General features: G+C 45.2%; 1 protein-coding gene across 3 annotated transcripts in view; it reads right to left on the bottom strand.

Moving 5' to 3' along the window:
* Nucleotides 1-3054: 3054 nt before the first annotated feature.
* AGTR1 (angiotensin II receptor type 1) overlaps nucleotides 3055-22495 on the bottom strand; it is a 170227-nt gene continuing 150786 nt past the window's right edge. For 2 of the 3 annotated variants that reach the window (XM_085635043.1, XM_085635041.1), the window contains exon 2: nucleotides 3055-7662. In XM_085635043.1, the coding sequence (XP_085491169.1) occupies nucleotides 6534-7619 (1086 nt within the window). In that variant the 5' untranslated portion in view covers nucleotides 7620-7662 and the 3' untranslated portion in view covers nucleotides 3055-6533. Of the gene's footprint in view, nucleotides 7663-10046; nucleotides 10167-22495 lie in introns of those variants that run through there. The other variant, XM_085635044.1, reaches the window with a different exon arrangement.

Genomic DNA, 22495 nt, shown 5'->3' with positions numbered 1-22495 from the left:
TTTACAAGTATGTATTAAGGTTTGAAATGAGATTTGCAAGAGACAGCTACCCATCTCTATATCCGATGTTACAACACAGAAATGTAAACTGATCTCATGACACCTGCAATACCTTATGTATGTCCGTCCGTGTGTAGCTGTCTGTTGGTAGCTGTCTAAATATGTAAAAGAAAGAACTCCTTTACCTCACCGTCCTAACTTCTATTTCCATTTTCAGTGACTTCTTTACCTCCTCAGCGGCTTCTCTCTCAATCCTTCTCCTTCCACTACATGTGTAACTTACAGTCACTCCCACATTACTGTGAAGGCCCACACTGCACAACTGTGACCTTCACTCCCAAAACTATAATAAAATAGGTGGTTCATAGCAAGGGAGCTCACAGATGTTGGGAGGTCTATATGTGAGGGTAGGAGTTGTTCTGAAATCAGTGGGTGCTACGGGCCAAAACCTAGATGAATTGCTTGAGCTTTGTCTGGGCCTTAGTACCACATGGGGCAACATGGGCTTTTTGAGGTACTTTACATGAGCTATGCCAGTGTTTCAGTGCTTGAGCGACAGTGGTACTGATGCAGAGCATGACAGCACTGCATTTACAGAGCTATGTGTGAAGATGAGGTATATTTACAGACTTGCACAGAGTGTGTTCATTTGCAGAGCTTTGTGTATTGTGTGAAGCACATTTTTTAAAGAGCAGTATGTGATTACAGCTATCTGTTAAAACTAGACCCTAGGGCTTGAAATCTTGTCCACCCTATGTGCCCTCATCCAGTTTGGTCCTTTCCCTTCCCAACCCATTTTTGCAATCTATGTATTTTCTAGGCAAATGACTACCACGCCTAAACACAAACCCCATCGCTGTTGCCTTCAGAGATGCCACAGGTGTCGAGAAACATGCTTTTTATGTATTTGGCCACGTTCCCTCTCCTTGGACATGGTCCGTAATACTTGAAATTGCATCTCACTGTATCTGATCCATGTGTCTTCCCAATGTTGAACTAACTGGACATGCTCTGATTCACAAGATATGCTCACTTGCCTTGTAACCATTCCCTCCCTACGGAAATGTTCCCTGAGAGCTCCATCAGAACATTCTCCCTCTGTACCAGAATGCATGGTCTCTATGGATCCAGCTTTTATCATAGGATATTCTCTCTATGCCTGACTGTCCTGCCTTTTTATGTGGACATGCTCCTTCCTGGATATTTCACCCATGTCACGGGATTTCTTCTCCACTAGAACACCCTCATTCTGATTTGACATAATCATTCCCATTGAACTTACACTCTCCCTTGCTCTCTTTGCAAGAGTGCATCTTGACTGGTACTCTCTGTATGCTCCTGTACCTGAGCCATTGTGCCCCTGCACTTCAGTCACCTAACACTTTAGGATGTTTCTGAACATGTCCCCTCAATTCTAGACAGATATTCCTTGTGCCAGAACCAGAATCCTGCCAAATGTGGCCTCTGAAGTCTCCTACCTCCTTTGGGAAGCTGCTTCTCTCATTAGACAGATGTTCTATTCTCTGATTGTCATCGTGCATGTCTGTCTCTCGTCAGGTTAGAAGTCACTTGTGTAAAGTGTCTCATTGTTTTTTCTCTATTTCTCCTAAATATTGGAAGCCTTCCTAATGAATGGGTAGAACATTCAAGAGATGAAACAACTAGCACATGTAGAGATAGGATTGTGCAAGGAGATTGGAGCTTAGCTGTGAAGAACATTATGAGCTGATGGGGAGCATTGTACTCACCAATGAACATTTTAGTGGGCAGGGGGGTCTTCATAGAAGGGGGGGCCTATACTGTTCAGTCGGCTCTGTGCTGAGCAATGAGCCCTGTTAATTGCTGAGTTGAGAGCTCTGCACTTAACATACAGCATGTACTGAACAGATAGATCTGCACTTAGCACTAGACTTAATGCTGGCATGCTCATGCTGGAGCAGCTGTTTTGCGCTTTATAAATCCCCTTCATTCATTAATCTTAGCAGAGTAGACCCATACTGAATATCTGGGGATGTGAGCGTTATGCCTCACTAGAGCTCCGCACTCAATAGGGAGTCCTCTAATAAGTATGGATGGAGATTTGTATTTGGAATGGTGTTCTATGAGTAAGAGGCTCTGTTTGCTCAGTAGTGTTGAGCAGGGCAGCAGTTGATTAATGAGCTCTGCACTGAGCCATGAAGGGACAAGATTTTACAAACCAGGCTATTCAGTATTATACCAGGGGTATCTTCCGACTTGTTTCTAATGAAATTTCTTGAACCCTGTGCTGTAATATGTACCGTTCAAACTCCTGTTTTTCAAAATTGTACAACAAAATTTCTTGAAATGTATGTTGTAAATGCAATGCACCATTTGAAACTTTTTTCTTTTCTTGCTGGGGTGATTTCTTGCTGGGGGGAGGGCCCACTCTGGAAGGCCCACACCCGAACGCTCCTCTTTCATTTTGGTGAGCTTGCTGTATTCACTGACTCCTTCAACTTAGATCTCAGCTTTTCACCGCACAACTTTTAGGATCCACCAGCCGCCACTGGTGCACAGGCAGCGTACCCCTGACCTGAGAGCTCCTGACTGAGTCCAGAAAGCCGGGGGGAGGGGCGGAACATCCATGTTCTTTGCAGGGGGTCCCCCTCAAGGTTTGTTATGCCACTGCCTCTAAGCACAGAAGAAAACAAATACAGTGTGCAGTTATTTCCCCTTTCACGAGGATTAGATTGTGATATCTGGATTTAGGTGCAGGGATAGCGACAGGAACAAGTGTTCCGGCCACAAGGATTCTGCGACACTACTAATCAGGGCCATTGAAGTGCGTGGCTGCAATAAGACCGTAAGAACTGATCCTTTCACATCTGTATATCCAGTGGAATCCTTTACTTGGGCACTCGTGGCCTTACTATGCCAGTGTCAGTATTGTTCAGCTGGACCATAGCTAGTCAATGCATCTTACACAAAAACAGCTGGTGATAAAATGTCCTAAAAATGACAAGAGGCGCATGATCTCTATAATGAAGAATTCAGCACGAGGGAAATGAACGCACTAGTCACATAGTATTAATGTCTCGGTGTGATTTTTATAAATATACATACACATACAATACACGCAAGCATGAGTCTACCTGTAAAACAGAAATACAAAACATACATCACGGGCATTGTCGACAAAGGTGGATGCATAAAATTTAAATATTTAAAAAAAGTATATTTTGTATAATTACATATTTACATAGCAGTAATGCAAACATCATAGGACTTTTTGTGACAATATACATAACAAAAATTAAAAAGAAAATACATGGTTATTTCATGGGTGAAAACTAAAATATCTTTATTACAGGGGCTGCCATATTTTGTTTTCACAAGAAGCCATATTTTGCATGAGGTATATGGCTGCCAATCCGTGTAAAATGTTATATGTTACATTTATTCTTAGCTGCTGGTAAAGTGAATGCAGAACTCTGGGATCAGCCATATGATTTCACACAGCCATGTTTAATTCCAAATGTCTTACTAGGAAGCCGGAGGCATCAAGCATGGCCTTTCTCCTAGGTTACTCGTTAGTCTAATGTGATTGCAGACTCAAGGTACACTCCACTTAAAACACTCTTTACTGCCCCTGTCTAAAGTACCATGGGGCAGATTTATGTTTCCTGGCGCATCCCTGCAAATCAGCAAGGATGCGCCAGGAATGATGCGTCACGCAAGTTTACCCTTGCGCCACACATGATGCTCCGCATTTACAATGCGGCGCATCATGGCGCAGGAATAAACAGATGCGTGACGCATCCGATGGCGTAAGGTTGGCGCAGTGCTTCAGTTGCGTCGCAAGCACGACGCAACTCCAGCACTGTTCCAACCTACCCTATCCCTAACATGGTGCCTCAAGCCTTACGCCTGCTTCAAGCAGGCGCAGGGTTTTGGCGCATCAGCGTTGGGAAAGTGACTCAGTCAAATCTTATAGATTTGACTGAGTCACTTTTCAGGGGGGTTCCTGCGACGGAACGCCCCGCCCCTCTGTCGACACGCCCACGTGAAAGCTGACGCAGGTTTTACGTGGCGTAGGGCTTTACATCGTGACGCATCTCCATAGATGCGTCACGTTGTAAATATGGCGCAACGTGGCGCAGGGTTTACACCGCCGCTGCGTCACAAAAGTGACGCATCTCCAATATAGATCTGCCCCCATATTTTGTTGTTTTCTACTTGGCATCAACTGCCTCTTAAAACTCAGTCTCCTTTCACATTCATAAGGTATTTACAGTAGTGAATATGTTTGAGAACTGTAAGGCAAGATTACTTTTGATGGCAGCAGGGTGGTGTTCGCCTCCCGCCACTTCCTATTGTAGGAGAATGGTGATGTCATAATATGTCATGTTAATTAGATTGATATGAAATGCTTATATTTCAAATGGGAACTATTTAGCAAAAACATGTACAAAGATATGATTGGTCTATATAAAGGCAATATTGCACGCACTTACGCCTCACAGATGTTAAGCTACGCGGTCTCTGTGGTGATTAAACACAGCACGGTATTAATTCACAAGACTGTGCACTACTGAAATTAGACGCACCATATTACAATACAATATATTTCTAAAAAATCCACTTCACATTTCAAAGTCCAATAGCCACGGTTAGTGTCTTGAGGGTGTGTTATGCTATTTTTGATGGTCAAACGCTTGGTGGAATTTAGCCATGGTTCTCGAAGTAGGCCAAACAAAGCAATGTTACACATACATTTTTTTACAGCAGGCTCTGGCATTCATTTGACCGTTTCCAGGAGCATGGCAGAGTACTTAGAAATCCTGGTCAATTAATGCTGCATAATCAGAAGTTTACCTTTGAATTCTTTATTCAAATCTTTAAGCTATCTTTGGCAGTTTTGAAGATGGCTAAATAAGGAATCAATTCTTCCCCTCCACATGGGTAATATTTTTAGCCACTCGCCCAGAGATGTGGGTCTTTCAACATATGGCATCTACTCAAAACAGAGGGTAGCAAGGGAGCATATCTGAACCATTCAGAAACAACAACACATGAATACTGGGACAGGCTGTAAATAAATGAGTTTCAGTCTTGGTGTCACAGATTAGAGGTAGCCCAGCTCCTGTGCGCGAGGGGCACAATCACGGCTCACAATCTGGACAGCCACCAACTATGTAAATGATGTAATTTATATTCATTTCAGGTAAATGTTTCTTGTGGATGTATTCTGATAATCTGGAGTTAGATTGCATGCATTGTACTGGTGGATGATCAGTCATACAATCACTGACCGGGCAATGTCACTGCAGTGTTTGCATTGACCCACACATGTATAACATTCTTATTATTTTGATGTTGTTCTTGGACTACGAGGTCAGTGAAAAATTCATTGTACACAAATTGGTCAGGCAGATGTTAGTGCAAAAATTGTGGAAGGTTCACACCGTCATGGTTGAAATAATGACCTTCAGCAATATTTAGCACAAAATATAGATTGCCACTTTATCCCTAAGGTAAGTAGAGGTGGATGTAAGAACAGTACATTTATAGTTCCCTTAGTATATTGTATATATTGTGGAGACTAACTCACTTCAAATGATACAGAGAGTGTCTAATGCGCGGCAAATTAGTAAACTACCACTATTTTGTTTGAAAGCCGCATTGTGACAATAATTCACTGAAAGAAACGTTAAGAAGTGTATAGGCTATTAATTTTAATTTTAGAGCGTTCCTTGGTTGATCTGGCAAAATAGTCAAATATCCCCAACAAGAGTGTGTTTGGTGGAACTTTATGGACCCTTCGATTGTTTCCCCATGACTTTAATAATTCTTATAGTGCCTTACACAGTCATGGACTGCATTGAAACATTTGTGTATACATTTTTGAACACGTGAATAAAAGTTATGGGTCGCCGGGAGCAATGCTGCTGTAGCGCAGCTGTAACATTCAAACGGATTATAAATAAATAATTTTAAAAAGGTTATGGGTCACCCTATTTTGTGTTAAATACCTAGAACTTAAATCATGTATATCACCTCTAAATTGCATATAGTCTATGGTGGATGGTTTTGGTTAGAATGGTATGCTCTCTTACAGGGTTTTTTGATATTATACTCTGGGGGCCACAAAACCAATTTAGCATTTGACAACCCAGGATGCTGACTTTACAGTTTCCATGGTGATCTTCAAATATATCTAAGCACCACTTCTGCTCTTCATTTGCTAAAGTTATGCAACATTTTCACTCTATGTGCCAAAGCGCCACAGTAAACCTGTTTGCATCTGCTTTTCAATAAATTCCACAGACACTGCAGTTACTGACATTTGCTTTGTTCATGCACTTTTCAAATCCTTTAAGAGTTGCTTTCAATTGTCTCTCCAACAGCTCTGATGAAGAGGGTTGCTTTGCAAACGCCAGGTGCTGTACTACATCCTTCCTTGATGCAGAGTGTGTCTCACCCAAGGGACCACACTGCTTTCTGGTGAATTTCATAGCTCCACCTACAGGCAGTCAGAAGATATTAGGACATGTGCCTTGTGGTACATATTGTCATTCAAGGTCACGGGACTCCATTGACTTTTGGGGATGTAAGTTAATGTTTTCTGATGGACGGTAGGAAAGACTACTCATTTTTGTTGACAAAGTTTGGTGGGTCCTCATGGTTGGAGGTATGTATTTTAGTAATTGAAGAAAGTGTGTCCTAAATTTCTTTGCAAAGAAGACATAGAAAAATGGATTTAGGCAGCTGTTGAAGTATGCTATGCAGATGGTGATCGGTATTCCGGTGTCAACAATGTCGTGGATTCGACAATCAGTTATTATTTTAAGTTGAATTAACACATCCAGGAGAGTGAAGACTTGGTGCGGGATCCAGCAGAAGAAAAAGACTAACACGATGACCACAATCATCTTGAATATGTCGTCACTCATCGATTTGTTTTTCTGGATTTGGTAGGCTTCCTTTAAGGTCTTGCCAATAAAAATGTAGCTTATAGAAATGATCAAAAAAGGAACCAAAAACCCAAGTACATTTTTTGTTAGGCCAATGCCAACGAGGAGAGAGCTATTGCTAGAATTGTAGAAATAAACACAGGCTGTTAAATTTAAGTCTTCAATGTACACTTGCTCGCGGTAAATAGTGGCTGGCAAGCTCGCCACAAATGCTAACGCCCAAATAACGATGCATGCAATTCTGGCAATCGACATAGTGCGCCAAAGACGAGACCTCATTGGATGAACAATAGCCATATAGCGATCAACGCTGAGACAGGAGAGTAAGAAGACACTGGTGTATAGGTTGAGGGTTATCGCAGTTGATGCTATCTTACACAAGCAGTTGCCAAAGATCCATTCGTAGTGCATCGCTGTGGAAACTGCCCAGAGGGGTAGATTGAGCAGAAAGCAAATGTCAGCTAGGGCCAAATTCAGCAAGAAGATGCTAGCAACCGTCTTTAATTTCATATAGCAGCAAATTACAAAAATAACCAGGCTGTTTCCAAAAATACCCAGAATGAAGATAATACTATAGACAGTTGGAACCATAATAAATATGTAGCTATGCCTTCCTGATGTAGAGCAGTTAACTTGGACTCCATGAATCGACTGTTCATTTTCAGCAGGGTTACTGAGGTTCATTTTCACCTTTTGCTTCACCAGCTGTAGAAGGCGACCCAGAAAACTGGAAAACAACAGAGAAACATGTCTTTTTTTAATATATTCATGTGTTCATTTATTATCTGTATCAATAATGTAACATTAAAAATAAATATGTATGAATTTATAAATGCATATATTTATAAATATATTTATCAAACAAGATTTCCATGAGTTCTGAAAAATAAGCACTTATTGACAAATGGTAGGTAGACTTGTCACTTTTTCACTGCTTATAAGTTGTAAATTAGGTTAAAAACTAAAAAAAACTAGAATCCCGGCCTATAAAAGTCATCACAGATATATACAAGGCGCGCACGTGCGCCATCACTTTGTACCGCCCTGGTGTCTGGGGGTTTTGTAACACTGCTGGTTTACAGAGAGTTGAAAATATGTTCCTGAAACGGTTGTTAACAGTGCCTAAAAGTACTGCCATTACTATTAGTCATAATGAATTAGGTGTAGCCCCACTATCTTTTTGTCTCCAGTTATCACCACTTCTGTTATGGTGTAGTATTTGGGTGAAAGAAGAGAATGTCCTAAATCGTCACTGACTGTTTGAAACTGGACTGTGTCAAGAAAATTCCCTGGATTATGTATATACACGGGTTACTGGGGAAGCTGGGGCTCCCAGACTGTAATGACACTCCTGGTAATATAGTCAAGATTCCAAGAGTTAAATTGAAAAGATTGTTTATGACATATAGCTGTGAAGTCAGAGATCATCTAGAATATAGCAAGAAAAGAATTGTCGAACACTCATTGCTGGTTTGTTCTTTAGTTACTGAACCCTATCTCTCTTTCTATTTGAACCACCCTAAGATGTTTTATCTCATAAGATTTAGGATGGTTATTGCCCATTTATTGGTTTCCTACCCGCGTGATGAACATTGTGATGCAGAACTGGATTTGTGTCCCTGTGACTCAGTTTCAGCAAAGAGCTCTTTACATTTTATGTTTTTCTGTGGACTCTATACTACTCCTAGACGCGCTTTTTGAAAACCACTGTTAAGATTTGTAAATATAAGAAAGTGCAGGACTGGGTTACAATAGTTGCTCCTCTTGAAAGATGAATTTATTTGTTTAATGATTTATAAATACATTTCCACCGCGGTGCGGCTTTGGAACATGGTTGGTAAATGATTATGTATTGCTTAAAACAATATTTTTAACGTAAATTGATTGTTTTAATTGTATGCAAAGTTTTTATTATGTAATCTTTTCTGGTTGATTTGCATCCGAAAAAGATTTATTGATGATGATGATGAACTCCAAAATGTTTTAATCAAATATTGTGAGTTACAATAGATTTTAATGGATTCAGATTTTCCGACCTTTTCTCTAGAGAAAATCTGAGATTTTATTCAAGACAATGAGGCACACATAGTATTCAAAGCAGCCTTTATTACTTCTCCAAACAGCACTAATAAATACCCTGAGAAAAGCATTTGAACATCACCATAGTACACTTTATGAGCCTGTAACAGAAAGAAGACAAAGGGCCTTATTTAGATCTTGGCCAACTGGTTAATCCATCACAAGGTGACGAATATCCCATCTGCCAAAATCTAAATCTTATAGGATAAAATGGGATTCATATTTCGACGGATTGGAAATCCATCACCATCGTGACAGAGTACCCCATCCACCAAGATCTAAATCAGGCCCAAATTCTCCTTTTTTGCAGACAAAAAGAAGGCAAAACAGCATCGAAAGTACAAACAACAAGCTTCAGTGGACCAGATGTACGTACAACTGGTCACAAAACACTGGTTGCAATATACAACTCGTATTTTTGTGACCAGTGTTTTAGTTTGTGAATCGACCTATGTATTAATTGGTTCATAAAAACACGAGTCATAGTGGGTCACAATTTGACCTACTTCATGAAAATGTATGAGGTAGGTCATATATAGCGACCTACTAGGAATCACAGCCATCACATGGATAGTGGTCTGCTAAGGTCAGAAGGCCACCATGTCTATGATTGCTTTTAGATAAAGCTATAATTTTTAAAAAATGCAGCCCATTTTGCTTAAGGGCGAACGGACTGGCTTTCAAAAAAACAATTAAAATGGTTGCCTAACATTTTTCACAATTAGACAGTGGTCCCTGGGACCACAGCCTACTCTTAAAAAATATTTGTTGAACATTCTCTCTTGTGGATCCCTTCATGTTTGCGAATGTCTTACCACTACCTTCCAGTAGCTTGTGAAAAATAAATGTTTTGCGACTGTAATTCGGTTGCAAAACATTAATACATACTACTGCAAATGTCTGTTTGGAAGGGACACCCTAAAACACTACCCTTACAAACACCAATTCAGTATGAAGCCACACACACACATTCTGATTCGGTAATGTATTACCGAATACATGATAAAAGGCCTTTTAGTGGTCACATCCCACCTGATTCTGAAAATTGGGCCATTTTCATCCTAAAAAAAGCTTCGTACATCTGGCCTTCAGTACTCTACATTATTGAAGGAACGCCGTGGACTGCAGACAGTGGCACCAATGTCCAGAAATAGAAGGGCATGGCAGAGTAGTGGAAGACATCTGAAGGAAGGAGACAAATGATCCAGACCAGTAGGCTCAGAGAGATCTGAAAGAAAATGGGAAACAATGTGAAGCAAGGAGAATTTGCAAGATCAAAGATAGGGTAATTGTAGTAGAAATAGCATATATATGTAACATGACCTGGGACTAGTGGCAGGGATGTTTAGTGCACCTCATTGTCTTTTAGTGAATAAAAGATATCCTCTGCACTAAACTGAGTAAAATCCAGATGTTATGGCTAGTCAGTGAGGAAAAATAATATGCAACTTAACAGCCCTGGAAGGACAGAATCGGCCATTGAATTCACAGGTTTAAGAGAAGCTTATGAAAGTGATTTCATGAGACCAATTTGCAACCCAGAGAATATCTTGCGATAATGAAAAGAATTTAGATGCCATTGCGCCACTGGTGGAATAGGCCCCAAAGAGAGCAGTATTGGTGCGTGCAGAGAACAGAACTTCCCAAATCCAACAGGCCAGGGTAGAGCAGGAGAGAGGTTTATGAAGAGACCTGAAGGAAATGAGAACTTGGTCACTAGAAGAAAATCTGGGAAGACTTGTTCTTGAAAGTACTCTTTCAAGCAGGAAACAATATATATTCACAGAGGGTAAAAATAATAAAGATAAACAAGAGAAAAGGAAGAAGTCTTATTTCGAACTGAAATGAAGAACATGGCCGCATCAGATGAAAAGTGGAGGCCAACAGTAGGCAGTGGATTAACATTTCAAACTCTTCTGCGTCATGTGAGGTAAAGGATATGTGAATATAAGGGTAATATCGAAAGAGAACAATTTGGGAAGGCTTTGGAGAGGAAGTTGGGAACTTTGGAGACCAGCCAGTTAGAAGAACATCAGGGACATAGAGGTCATCTGAGGTGGAGCCAGGACTTGTAGACCAGGTCATCAGGGAGTTTTATCTGACCAAGGCGAGGATACCCAGAGATGCTCCATGCTAGAAGACAAAATTGACCCTGAAAGAGTGGGTCATGGGGAAAACTCTCCAAATTCAGAATAAGGGAATCAAAGAGAGACAGCAGAAGAGGCTCAGTTCTTGATCAGTTCTAGAAGACAAGGAAGACAAGTCTCAAAAAGATTACCTGTTGTTATTAAGATGTGATAGCAAGAAAAACATCTGGCCACCAGGAGGACACAGCAATAAGGGATAACTGAAGGAAAGCATAAGGGCGGAAATGGCTCTAGTCCTTCAAAGAAAGTGTCTATGGTCCAAGCCTCTGGATCTGTGTGACAACTCACAAAACCCAGTAGTTAACACCTGATGCTAGATGGAACAATGTTTAGATCGATGGGTCCTCAAAAGTTCAGCATGGCTTTTACAGCCTGGGGAGTCTGCTTCAAGTCACTGGTGTTTAAAAGATATGGAGAATACTAATCTTCAGTTGAATTGACAGTGCCAGGGAAATATTCTGCCATATTTACCATTTGTTTCAGAGAAAATATGCCAAATGATCCATGGAGATATCAGCAAGAGGTTTTCATCTTTTGCCTCTGAGATCATTTACACAATGAAGAGCAGCCAAGTTCATAAGAGTACAGAGGATTGAGCCTTCTCTTTGCCTAGATGACAGATGGCAAAAGTGCCAGCAAAATGCTCCAGGGCATTGATATGGAGTGGAGACCACTCTCTACAGGCGACAGTGGGAACTAATTGAACATGCCATTTAAATGCCCACAACCTGCTTGCATTCAACTCAGTGATAAAGTATGGCGCTATTAGGAAGTGGCCTTGCCATTCCAGGCTTCAATGTTCGAGAGCTACTTAAGAAATTCACAATGTGACTCCCTTCCCAGGAAAATATGGTGAAAGTAAGGCCAGCCTTGTTGAAGATTAACTGTGTTACAACATTGGAGGGCCTGGAAGGGAAGTGGGGAAGGTAAATGGCCTGGATTGAGGCAGAAAAAAGACAGAATAGATGCACCAAGGATCAGAGTGGAAGAGAGTGGGCAGGTATTGATGACCTCAATTCTTGCTTGATTCAAGAAATCTTCTTGGAGGAAGTTTGAATGTGCACAAGTTAACATCAATGGAGAAGCCTAAAACATCCATTGTTTTAGACAAAGTACACAAAGGCTTTCTGAATTCATTAGAAAGCCTACAGTGTATATGAGGTCAAATGTAAGACTAGGGTGAGGATTAGAATGGAAGGTAATTAATGGATTAAGAGGACATCATATTCATAAATGATGAGAGGGATACCTCATGAATGAAGATCGGCTACGACCACAAACAGAACCATGGTGAAACACCAGGGGGTCGACGACAGTCTGAATCAAAGAGCCATATTTGATCCTTCCATTTGAGCCTCAGGAAAGGTTGATGTTCCGGTGCGGATTAGAATGGAAGGGGATTCATGGATTTAGAGGATATCTTCTAGATGAATATTAAGAGGGGACCTCTTGAACAAAGATGGGCTATGACCACAAACAGAACTGTAGTGAAACCCCAGGTGGTTGAGGAGAGTCTTTTGAATTGACAGATTTGATCCTTCAGTTGGAACTTCAGGAAAAGTTGACGTTCAGGACATAAAGGGATGAAAAAATAGGTGCATAAAGTAACCATCCATGGTAGGGTGTCTTGGAACCAATTCTGATGTTCCTAATATGTTAATTGTATTTTTACCTCTTCATGAGCTCTATAATTACCTGGTAAAGCAGCTGGAGTGTATATGTGGAATGCTTGTGAATTCCTTCAGTTTTATTTGCTTCAAGGGACAAAACCGCAGAGGTGACATCTCCACCCCCAAACAGGGAACCCCTTGTGCCAGTAACTGTGCTGTGACAGCATATCTACAGTTAACAGGAATGTTAACTGCTAGGGCCATTTTTAATTCATGGATTTCAAAGAAAGGAAAAATACTGTGGTGGGGTAACGCTTTTAAAGAATCAAGCTTGAACAACCTTCAGACTAAACATAGGGGTAATTATAGAGCTCATGAAGAGGTAAAAATACAATTAACATATTAGGAACATCAGAATTGGTTCCAAGACACCCTACCACATCCACTAAACAATGTACAACTTGGTCCTCTCAGTAATGTGGGGGGAACCTGGCCATTTCTACCCGGCTATACACATACCCACATTTGGAAACATTCTGGTGCCGATTCCGATCCGGTAAAATTAATTCCCGTACGACTTGTATCCGTATTTTTTACGTACGAGTCGTACAAGTCCCGTACAAACGGGCAAGTACGATTCGTACGTGAAAAATACATACGATTCGCTACGGGAAAAGTCTACGAGACGTCCGCGGACAGTTTTACATACAAATCGTAAAACTGAAGTCCGAGCGCACAAGTACGATCCGTACCACCCGTCCGAATAAACTACCGCATGTAAAATGGCCCGTATGGAGCGAACGCTGTAGCACACATGTACACGGGTAAACTTGTGCCCGGATACGAGTCGTACAGCCCCACCTCCCCCCGCACATGTCAGCACCATACCCCCCCTCCGCACCGTACCCCAGGACCGTACCCCAGCACCCCACCTGTATGCGCCGCACCCCAGGCCTGTACCCCAGCCCCATACCTGTACGCACTGTACACCAACACCATACCCCAGCCCCCCACCTGTACGCACCGTACCCCAGGACCATAGTGCATGTACGCACCGTACCCCAACACCGTACCCTAGCTCCCCCACCTGTACGTGACGCACCCCAGGACTGTACAGCTTCCACGTACCTCTACGCACCGTACACCAACACCGTACCCCAGCACCCCCACCCAGCATCGCCTATGTACGGACCTTACCTACGTGAATAATACTCATACTCACCCTTGAGGTTAGGAACTGTTACCTGCTACAACTATTTTGCCTTGCCTAATTCGTTTAAATTTTGTCCTAATCTTCACTTGTGGGGCTAAGGAGCTGTGTGTTATGCTCCTGGGGGGTATTTTAGCTTTTTAAAATCTTGTCATTGCGCCTATCAGTTGTTTACGTACTTCCATGTACTTGCACTCGCCACCTTCACGCTCCCAATACGAAGGGTAGCGTCATAGCTGTTGCTGCTGTCTGCGCACGCGCCACGCACCTCCGCTATTTTAGGAGCGAGATCGCGGCCGCGCAGCAGCACCCTTGAGGTTAGGAACTGTTACCTGCTACAACTATTTTGCCTTGCCTAATTCGTTTTAATTTTGTCCTAATCTTCACTTGTGGGGCTAAGGAGCTGTGTGTTATGCTCCTGGGGGGTATTTTAGCTTTTTAAAATCTTGTCATTGCGCCTATCAGTTGTTTACGTACTTCCATGTACTTGCACTCGCCACCTTCACGCTCCCAATACGAAGGGTAGCGTCATAGCTGCTGTTGCTGCTGTCTGCGCACGCGCCACGCACCTCCGCTATTTTAGGAGCGAGATCGCGGCCGCGCAGCAGCACCCTTGAGGTTAGGAACTGTTACCTGCTACAACTATTTTGCCTTGCCTAATTCGTTTTAATTTTGTCCTAATCTTCACTTGTGGGGCTAAGGAGCTGTGTGTTATGCTCCTGGGGGGTATTTTAGCTTTTTAAAATCTTGTCATTGCGCCTATCAGTTGTTTACGTACTTCCATGTACTTGCACTCGCCACCTTCACGCTCCCAATACGAAGGGTAGCGTCATAGCTGTTGCTGCTGTCTGCGCACGCACCACGCACCTCCGCTATTTCAAGAACGATGTCGCGACCGCGCCGCTGGCGCGCCGAAGGCGCGCCTAAGGCAAGCCCGTCTGCGCCCGTCCGCGGCCGGCCGGGGCCTGGGGCCTGTTACTCTGCCCAACTTTTATCCTACTCCCCTAGGGACTTAATCTCTCTACACATATCCCGGCCGCTGGCCGCTACTATTCAGTTAAAACTTAAACAACTTGGCATTCTACAAGCCCGCAGGACTTTCCCTGAGTTCCGGACCCTCCCATCTTCCCTTGTTTCTGGACATATTGTTACTCCCTCTCCCCCCTCATCTCTGCCTGCTCAGGCTCCTGCCAACATGGAATTAACAATTATATATCTAAACACTCGGTCGTTAGTCCGTCATCAACTTGACATATGCCACCTTCTGGACGTTGACTGACTAGATATCCTACTTATAACTGAGACCTGGCTGAACGAGGATTCCTCCCCTGACATTTTGGCAGCCATTCCACCTGGGTATTATATTCTTCAAGCCAACCGCCCAGCTGGGAAACCGGGTGGCGGCGTTGCCGCCATTATTAAACTTCCCCTTAGGTTTACCTCCCTTTCCCTACCCGATATCCCTCAGGTTGACTACCTAGTTATCCGCTTTGAATCCTCGGTGTCTCCTCTTACCTGCGTCTTGGTATACCGCCCCCCCCAACATATGCCAAATTTTTCTTTGCTCTTTGGCGACTTACTCTCCCAGCTTATTATTAACTACTCCAAACTTCTGGTTCTGGGAGATTTCAACTATTGGCCATCAGACGCCTCTGAATGCTCTTCTTCTCTGGCTTTTACCGACCTATTAACTGGGCTCAACGGCCTCCAACATATCCATATGGCTACTCACTCTAAGGGCCACACTCTTGATCAAGTGTGGACCTATAATCTAGGTATTAAGTCGCTCACAATTACACCTTGTCATTGGTCCGATCACTTTTTAATTTCTTTCTCCCTCTTGGTCCCTCCACCGCCTTCTCGCAGCCGAGGCCCTAGCCTCTTGGCCCACAATTGGAATAAAGCAAACCTTGACTCATTTTTTACATCTCTTACATCCTCGGCTCTCCCCAGTTCCGGCTCCATAGACTCCCAAGAAGTCGCACTTGCTAAATGGCTGGAGTCCGCCAGCGATAAGGTTGCCCCCCTTAAGACAATTAGAACTAAGCGTCCCCATGACGCACATCGATGGTTCTCGGACAGCCTCAAATCTCTAAAATTGGGACTCCGCCAAGCCGAGCGCCGTTGGCGCAGAAACTACGATCACTCAGGAAAGCTACAATTCCTAAAACTCTCCGGCGAATACAAACAGGCCATTTCAGCTGCAAAAAAGGCCTACTTTTCTACCAAAATTCTTAACTCTGCACAAAAATCAAAAGAAATTTTTGCTATTGTGGAGGAGCTCTCACATCCTGATAGGGTGACCCTCAAACCCCTCCCATCTCAGGCTCTCTGTGATTCCCTCAATCAATTTTTTATTGACAAAATCAGTAAAATCAAACACAGTATCCTCTCTGGATCCCCGGTGATGTTCCCTACTGATATCACTCCCTTTTCTAATCCCCACTCTCTTACTCAGTTTCCCCCTATACTTGAATGCGACTTTCTTTCTCTGCTTAACAAAGTCTCTTCTGGTTCTCCCATCGATTGCTGCCCTCCTGCGATCCTCCGCGCTGCCTTTTCAGCTTGCCCCACCCCTCCACTAGCCCTCCTGAACAATTCTCTTCTGTTCGGTGAGGTGCCTAGCCAGTTTAAGAATGCTGAGGTGGTTCCTGTTTTAAAAAAACCTAATGCCGATCCTACAGTTATGGGCAATTTTCGCCCTATTTCCCTTCTCCCTTACCTGAGTAAGGTACTTGAGACTCACGTGACTGGAGTCCTCACCTCTTTTATTGAAGAGTCTAATTTCTTAGACTCCCAGCAAGCCGGGTTTAGACCTGCTCACTCGACGGAAGCAGTTATACTCTCTGTCATGGAGGAACTCCGTAGAGGTGCCGACTCTAATACCAGTCAAGCCCTGATCCTCCTAGACCTTTCGGCGGCCTTTGACACGGTCGACCATACCATCTTGGCCGACCGTGTCAAAGAGGCAGGTATCAGTGGGACGGCCCTTAGTTGGGTTCGTTCCTTTCTGACTAACCGCCATCAATCTGTGCGGCTCTCCCAGTTTTCGGCTGACAAAATGCGGCTTACCTGTGGCGTTCCACAGGGCTCGTCTTTGTCACCACTTTTATTCAATTTGTATCTTACTCCTCTCATTCGCTCCCTCCGGGGAAGGAATGTCACTGCATTTAATTATGCAGATGACATTCAGCTTGTTTTCAACCTTGACTCATCTGACGAAGCAATTCAAGATTTCCAACTCACCCTTTGTCATATCAGTGATTGGATGGGTGCTCACCACCTCAAGCCTAATCCCGACAAGACTGAGCTTGTTCTTGTCTGTGGCCCATCCAACCCCTGGAATTCGATGTTTTGGCCCCCTTCTCTGGGTCCCCCTGCCCGGTTGACAAGGTGAAAAGTCTGGGAGTCTACATTTCCCACGATCTCTCTATGAAACACCAGGTCAGTGCCACTGTGTCTTCTTGCTTCTTCCAGCTTAGGAAGATTCGGAAAATAGCCCATTTCTTGACCACCGAGGCCCTCACTCTGGCACTACTGGCATTAGTCATTTCTCGAATTGACTATGCCAATGTTCTGTATGTAGGCATCCCACAGTATCAAATTAAAAGACTACAGCTGATACAGAATCAGGCTGCTCGCCTGATCTACCACTGCCCCAAACATTCTCACGTCCACCCTCTGCTCAAATCCTTGCACTGGCTCCCTGTATCGGAGCGTTGCAAGTTTAAACTTGGCTGTCTGATTCATAAATCTTTGGCCGGTTTTGGTCCTTCTTTTATTTCTTCTCTCTTGCATCCCTATGTTCCCTCTAGGCACCTTCGCTCCTCTCATCACGCGCTCCTCCAGACGCCAAGGTTTAGGCGCAAAAAACACGGTGGCCTCAGATTCTCTTTTCTAGCTCCCTCCTTCTGGAATTCACTCCCGTTGGATATCAGACTTTCTCCTTCTCTCCCTCACTTTAGATCCCTTCTCAAAACCCATCTCTTTCACTTTATCTATACATAAGCCCTCTTCTTTCTTTTTCTGCCTCTGCTCAAGTAAGTGCTTAGCGCCAAGAAACCGTCCGGTGTAAGTTGCGCTCTATAAGAATTTTTTACATTACATTACATTTTACATTACATTACATTACATTACATACAGAACCAGGACACTGTAAAACAGCACAAGGAAGGTCAATTCGACTCGCACAACACCACAAAACACGTCTACATGACAAAATACATCTCAATGACTGACATGGCACATCCAAACAGGCAAACAGAGGCCCAAAATCACAACCACCTCTTATAACACACCCACCACAAATTCAAACCCAGCCACACCCACAAATGGACCAATAAAAAGGCCCCACACACACAACCCATGAGCCTCAGCAACAGACCCACTGCTGCCAGACCCCACAGACAAACAACTGCACCTTACTCACACCTTAACTACACCTTAACTTACACACCTTCACACAACCTCCTTCACAAACACCCCCTCTTCACATTCACACACACACCGTCACATTCACACCCGCGCACCCACAAACATCCACACCCACACCCCACACCATGCCCACAGACAAGAATCCAAAGTTCACTAGGGTGGAGCTGGACCTCCTTGTCAACGAAGTCATCAGGGTCGAGCCACATCTCTTTGGAACATTGGTCAGACAGACCAGCATAGCCCAAAAAGCTAGCCTGTGGCAGAGGATCGTCGATAAGGTGAATGCTGTTGCGTACATCCGAAGGACCAGGCATGAATGCCAAGCCAGGTGGTACGATCTGCGTAGGGCAGTCAAGCGGAAAATGAACGAGGAATACGCCCAGAGCAACATCACTGGAGGTGGGCTGCCCCGCAGACCAGTACATTACCATCCCTGGGAGGAGAAGGTGATGGCCCTGCTTCCGCCGGTGGGAGTACACGGAGTCGAAGGAGTCACAAAGCCTGGTGAGTACACAAACTCCTTACGTTACATGGGGGCAATGGCCTCCACACCCCAAATACAAAAAGTGCACGCAACTATGCCCAAGCCCTCACCGGACACAACCACACTCAAAAACCACGCTCATGCCACTAACATGTCCATGCCCTATTCACTAAGCAAGGCCATGCCATGTCCCAGGCTACACAAACCACAAACCCAAGACTGGATGGCTGGGAGGGTGGGCCTCACAAAACACATCGTGACACTCAGAAGCAGACACCAATGCCCTTAGCCCATATGGCCTAGGTACATACCCATGCGCCATGCCCAAGGCACAGGGACTGGCAAAGTACTGACAAGGTAGCTGACACTTGGCCCCGCTGTATGCAGCACAATGCCCTCCTGTGACCACTGTACACTCAAACACCAACTACACTAGCTCAGATACCTAGCACAAGAACTCACACTCACTGTCATGGCAGCATGCACCATGAGGGGACAGACACATCACCTGGGAGCCAATGACAAATCACACTACACACAACAGCAGGCCCGGTCACAACCCCCCCCTTACTTCAGCACACACCCCTGGGGCAGGCAATGGATTCATCCACTCTCACAATGGACATGTGACACAACAAGTTCAATCCATAGCCAAATAAGAATTCTAGCCAAAATTCTACACGTCTAACACTCCGAAGAACATATCAAACTGTCCCCCGCAACATACCCATCCACAAGTGGACAAAGAGAGGAATGCTAGGCACATACAACTACATGGAGGAACTGTGCCAACTTGAATATGTCTGAAACATGGATGTCGCATGAAACAGCATTGACATTGTCTCTCTCTCACACACAGGGCAACGTCATGGATTTCCCCCCAACAATGGGGGGGAACAATCACAGTCCTAGGCTCGGCGTGAAAATGATCCCACCGGCAGCGACGACTCTCACCACTCCGTGGATTACCCCGACCAACCTGGCCCCTCTGGTGCCCAAGCCCCTGTAGCACCTGTTTCAGGTACATCGGTGCCAACCACCACCCCCATTCCTGCCACATCCCAGGAGACACCCAGGAGCCCTGCTCGAACTGAACAACACAGCCAGTCTGACCAGGAGGGACAAGGTTCTCCAGGCACCCAGGAGGAGGCAGGCTACCCCGCAAATGCCATCCCTCAGGGGTCCCGTAGACCCGATGTGCCCACAACGGCAGGCCAGGCTCGTGTGGGCATGGGTAGTGGGAGTGGAGGCAGGCGGAGGCGCGAACCTGACCAGCCAGCTGAGGGAACCGGTATGTCACACATACGCCACATCTTGGACACATATCGGCGTGACACCAGGGGCATCAGTCAGGTAGTGGGGAGCTTCACAGACATCAAGGGGACCCTCGGCGAGATGAAGAACCTGCAGGCCGAGCAACACGCCAGTCAACAACAACACCAAGGACGGATGGAGGCAAGACTGGCTGAGCTCCTGGCGGTGCAAAGGGACATGAGCCATTCACTCCGTCGGATCGCCGACAACATGGGCAACCCTCCCTGTGACACCAGGCAGAGACCAGCACCAGCCACAGGGAGGGAGGAGGAGGAGGAGGATTCATCCGACGTAGCGTCCCAAACATCGTCAAGGCCTGCATCTGAGGGTGATCGGAGGAAGGTGGGTCGTCCACGGAAAAGACCATGAGAGGCAGCGGACCATCCACATCCCCCAGGTCACCTGGCCTGGCACCTGGCCCTCTTGCGCAACAGCAGCACCACATCCAATGACATTCTCTGCCACATGGACTTGCTGGTCACAGTCTGACAGATGATGACCAACACTGTGGTCTGGACTCTGATGACTCCAACTGACTAGGATGCCATCTCCCCCTGTGAACTTTGGATTCCATGGACACTGTACAGCACCTATTTGTCCTCACAAAACAGGCCCCCCACCGAGAATAAATCTCTTTTTCTACAATTACATGTTGCATTCATTTTGCATTAGTCCACAACATATGTGTGTGTAAATGTCAAACTATGCCTCAGTGTTGAACTAACTCCACCCATCCGTACCCTTGGATCTGAGTCTGGTACAGGACACGCATGGCTCACAATGTGTCATTCACTGCAGACATGGAGCACAATACTCACCTGTGATGGCCTCAAGCTGCTGAGGGGGGGCTTGCAAAACTGTGCGGACAGACCTATTTGGAAGAGTATCATTAAGGCGTAGAGGTCATGGCTCATGTGGAGGTTCCCGGGGAGGGAGTCCCAGGTATGGTTTCCCAGGTGGGAGAACTATGTCCTGCATGCTGGAGTACGGTGGATGTGAAGAATGGTGGCCAGGGCAAGGTTGGATGCATGGAGATGGCCCAACGGGGTCTCGGATGACAGTGGTACAAGGTTGGTTTTGGGTCGGGGTTGTGGCCTGCCTTTTGAGTGTGGGTGGGGAGTCTGAAGGTCATCCTGCAGTACACAGTGATCCATTGCAGCTATCTCTGCTGGACGGTGATGTGGCTGGGGCGCGGGATGTTAAAGCTGAGGTGTGCAGATGCACCCTGGATGTGGACTAGTTTCCAGGGAGTGTGGATGTACTAGCTCCGTAGAGGGCAGGGCAGTATTTGACACGGATGTTGTCGTGGACCTGGGGGATGGTCTGTCTTTATTTGAGTGGATCGATCTGTGGATCATGTGCATAATGCAGAGGGTGTTGCAGCCTGAGGTACAGATGCTGGTGATTACCATGGCAAATGTGAGCGAACAATACATGATGCACACCATCTTGTGTGCGTGCCCACTGGGTGCCTGTGCAGGGCTCTTGCGGGTGGGACACAAGCAGTTGACCCAGATGTAAGGGGACAATCCACAGATGATTACCTCAGTCCTGTACAAGTCCAGCCTCAGGTGGCTGATGTTCAGCCATCCATCAATGGATCTCATGCATTCTTGAATATTTGAACAGGCAATGTCGCCGTCTTTGGTAAGGGTGAGGAGCACCTGGCTGTCAATGGCATACGAGCTGATGATGAGGTGCTGTACGCATGTGATGGTGGTGAGGGGGGTCCTGGACACATTGTAGATTGACACGCTGAGAGATGATACCTGGGCCATGTGCCAGATGACGACACCATACTACATGCAAAAGCCTTGACTCACATGCACATGGCCTTTCTCGGGTACAGAGCTGGTGGGGAGTAGGAGGGACATGACCTGGTTGGTGTAACAGGGCCTGGAAGGCATAGCAGCGCTGTGTAGGCAGTCGGAGTTGCACACTCATCATGCAAAGGTGTTGTGTGTGCGCTTAGTGTATGCCTCAGAGCAGCCAGTATATATGCGGATGGACATTGCATGGAGGGTGGCTGCAACATCAGACTGTAGTGTGATGTGGGTCATGCAAGGCCATGAGGGTCGTGCAATGTGCACGTTGCATGTGCAGACGGTCCAGCCTTTGGCACTGCGTGGCCGCAACAGTGGCACAGACAAGCTGATGCCAGCCAAATGAATGGGTGGAGGGAGGAAGGGTGGAGCATCTTTGAGGCGTGTGTGTTGCCACATCCGGAAACTCTGTGTGCCCTTGCAGCAGGTGCTTCAGCAGCAGGCGGCATGTCCTGGAAT

Source organism: Triturus cristatus, chromosome 11 (assembly GCF_964204655.1).
Source record: "Triturus cristatus chromosome 11, aTriCri1.1, whole genome shotgun sequence".
Lineage (NCBI taxonomy): Eukaryota > Metazoa > Chordata > Amphibia > Caudata > Salamandridae > Triturus > Triturus cristatus.
This window is presented reverse-complemented; position numbering and strand designations above follow the sequence as displayed.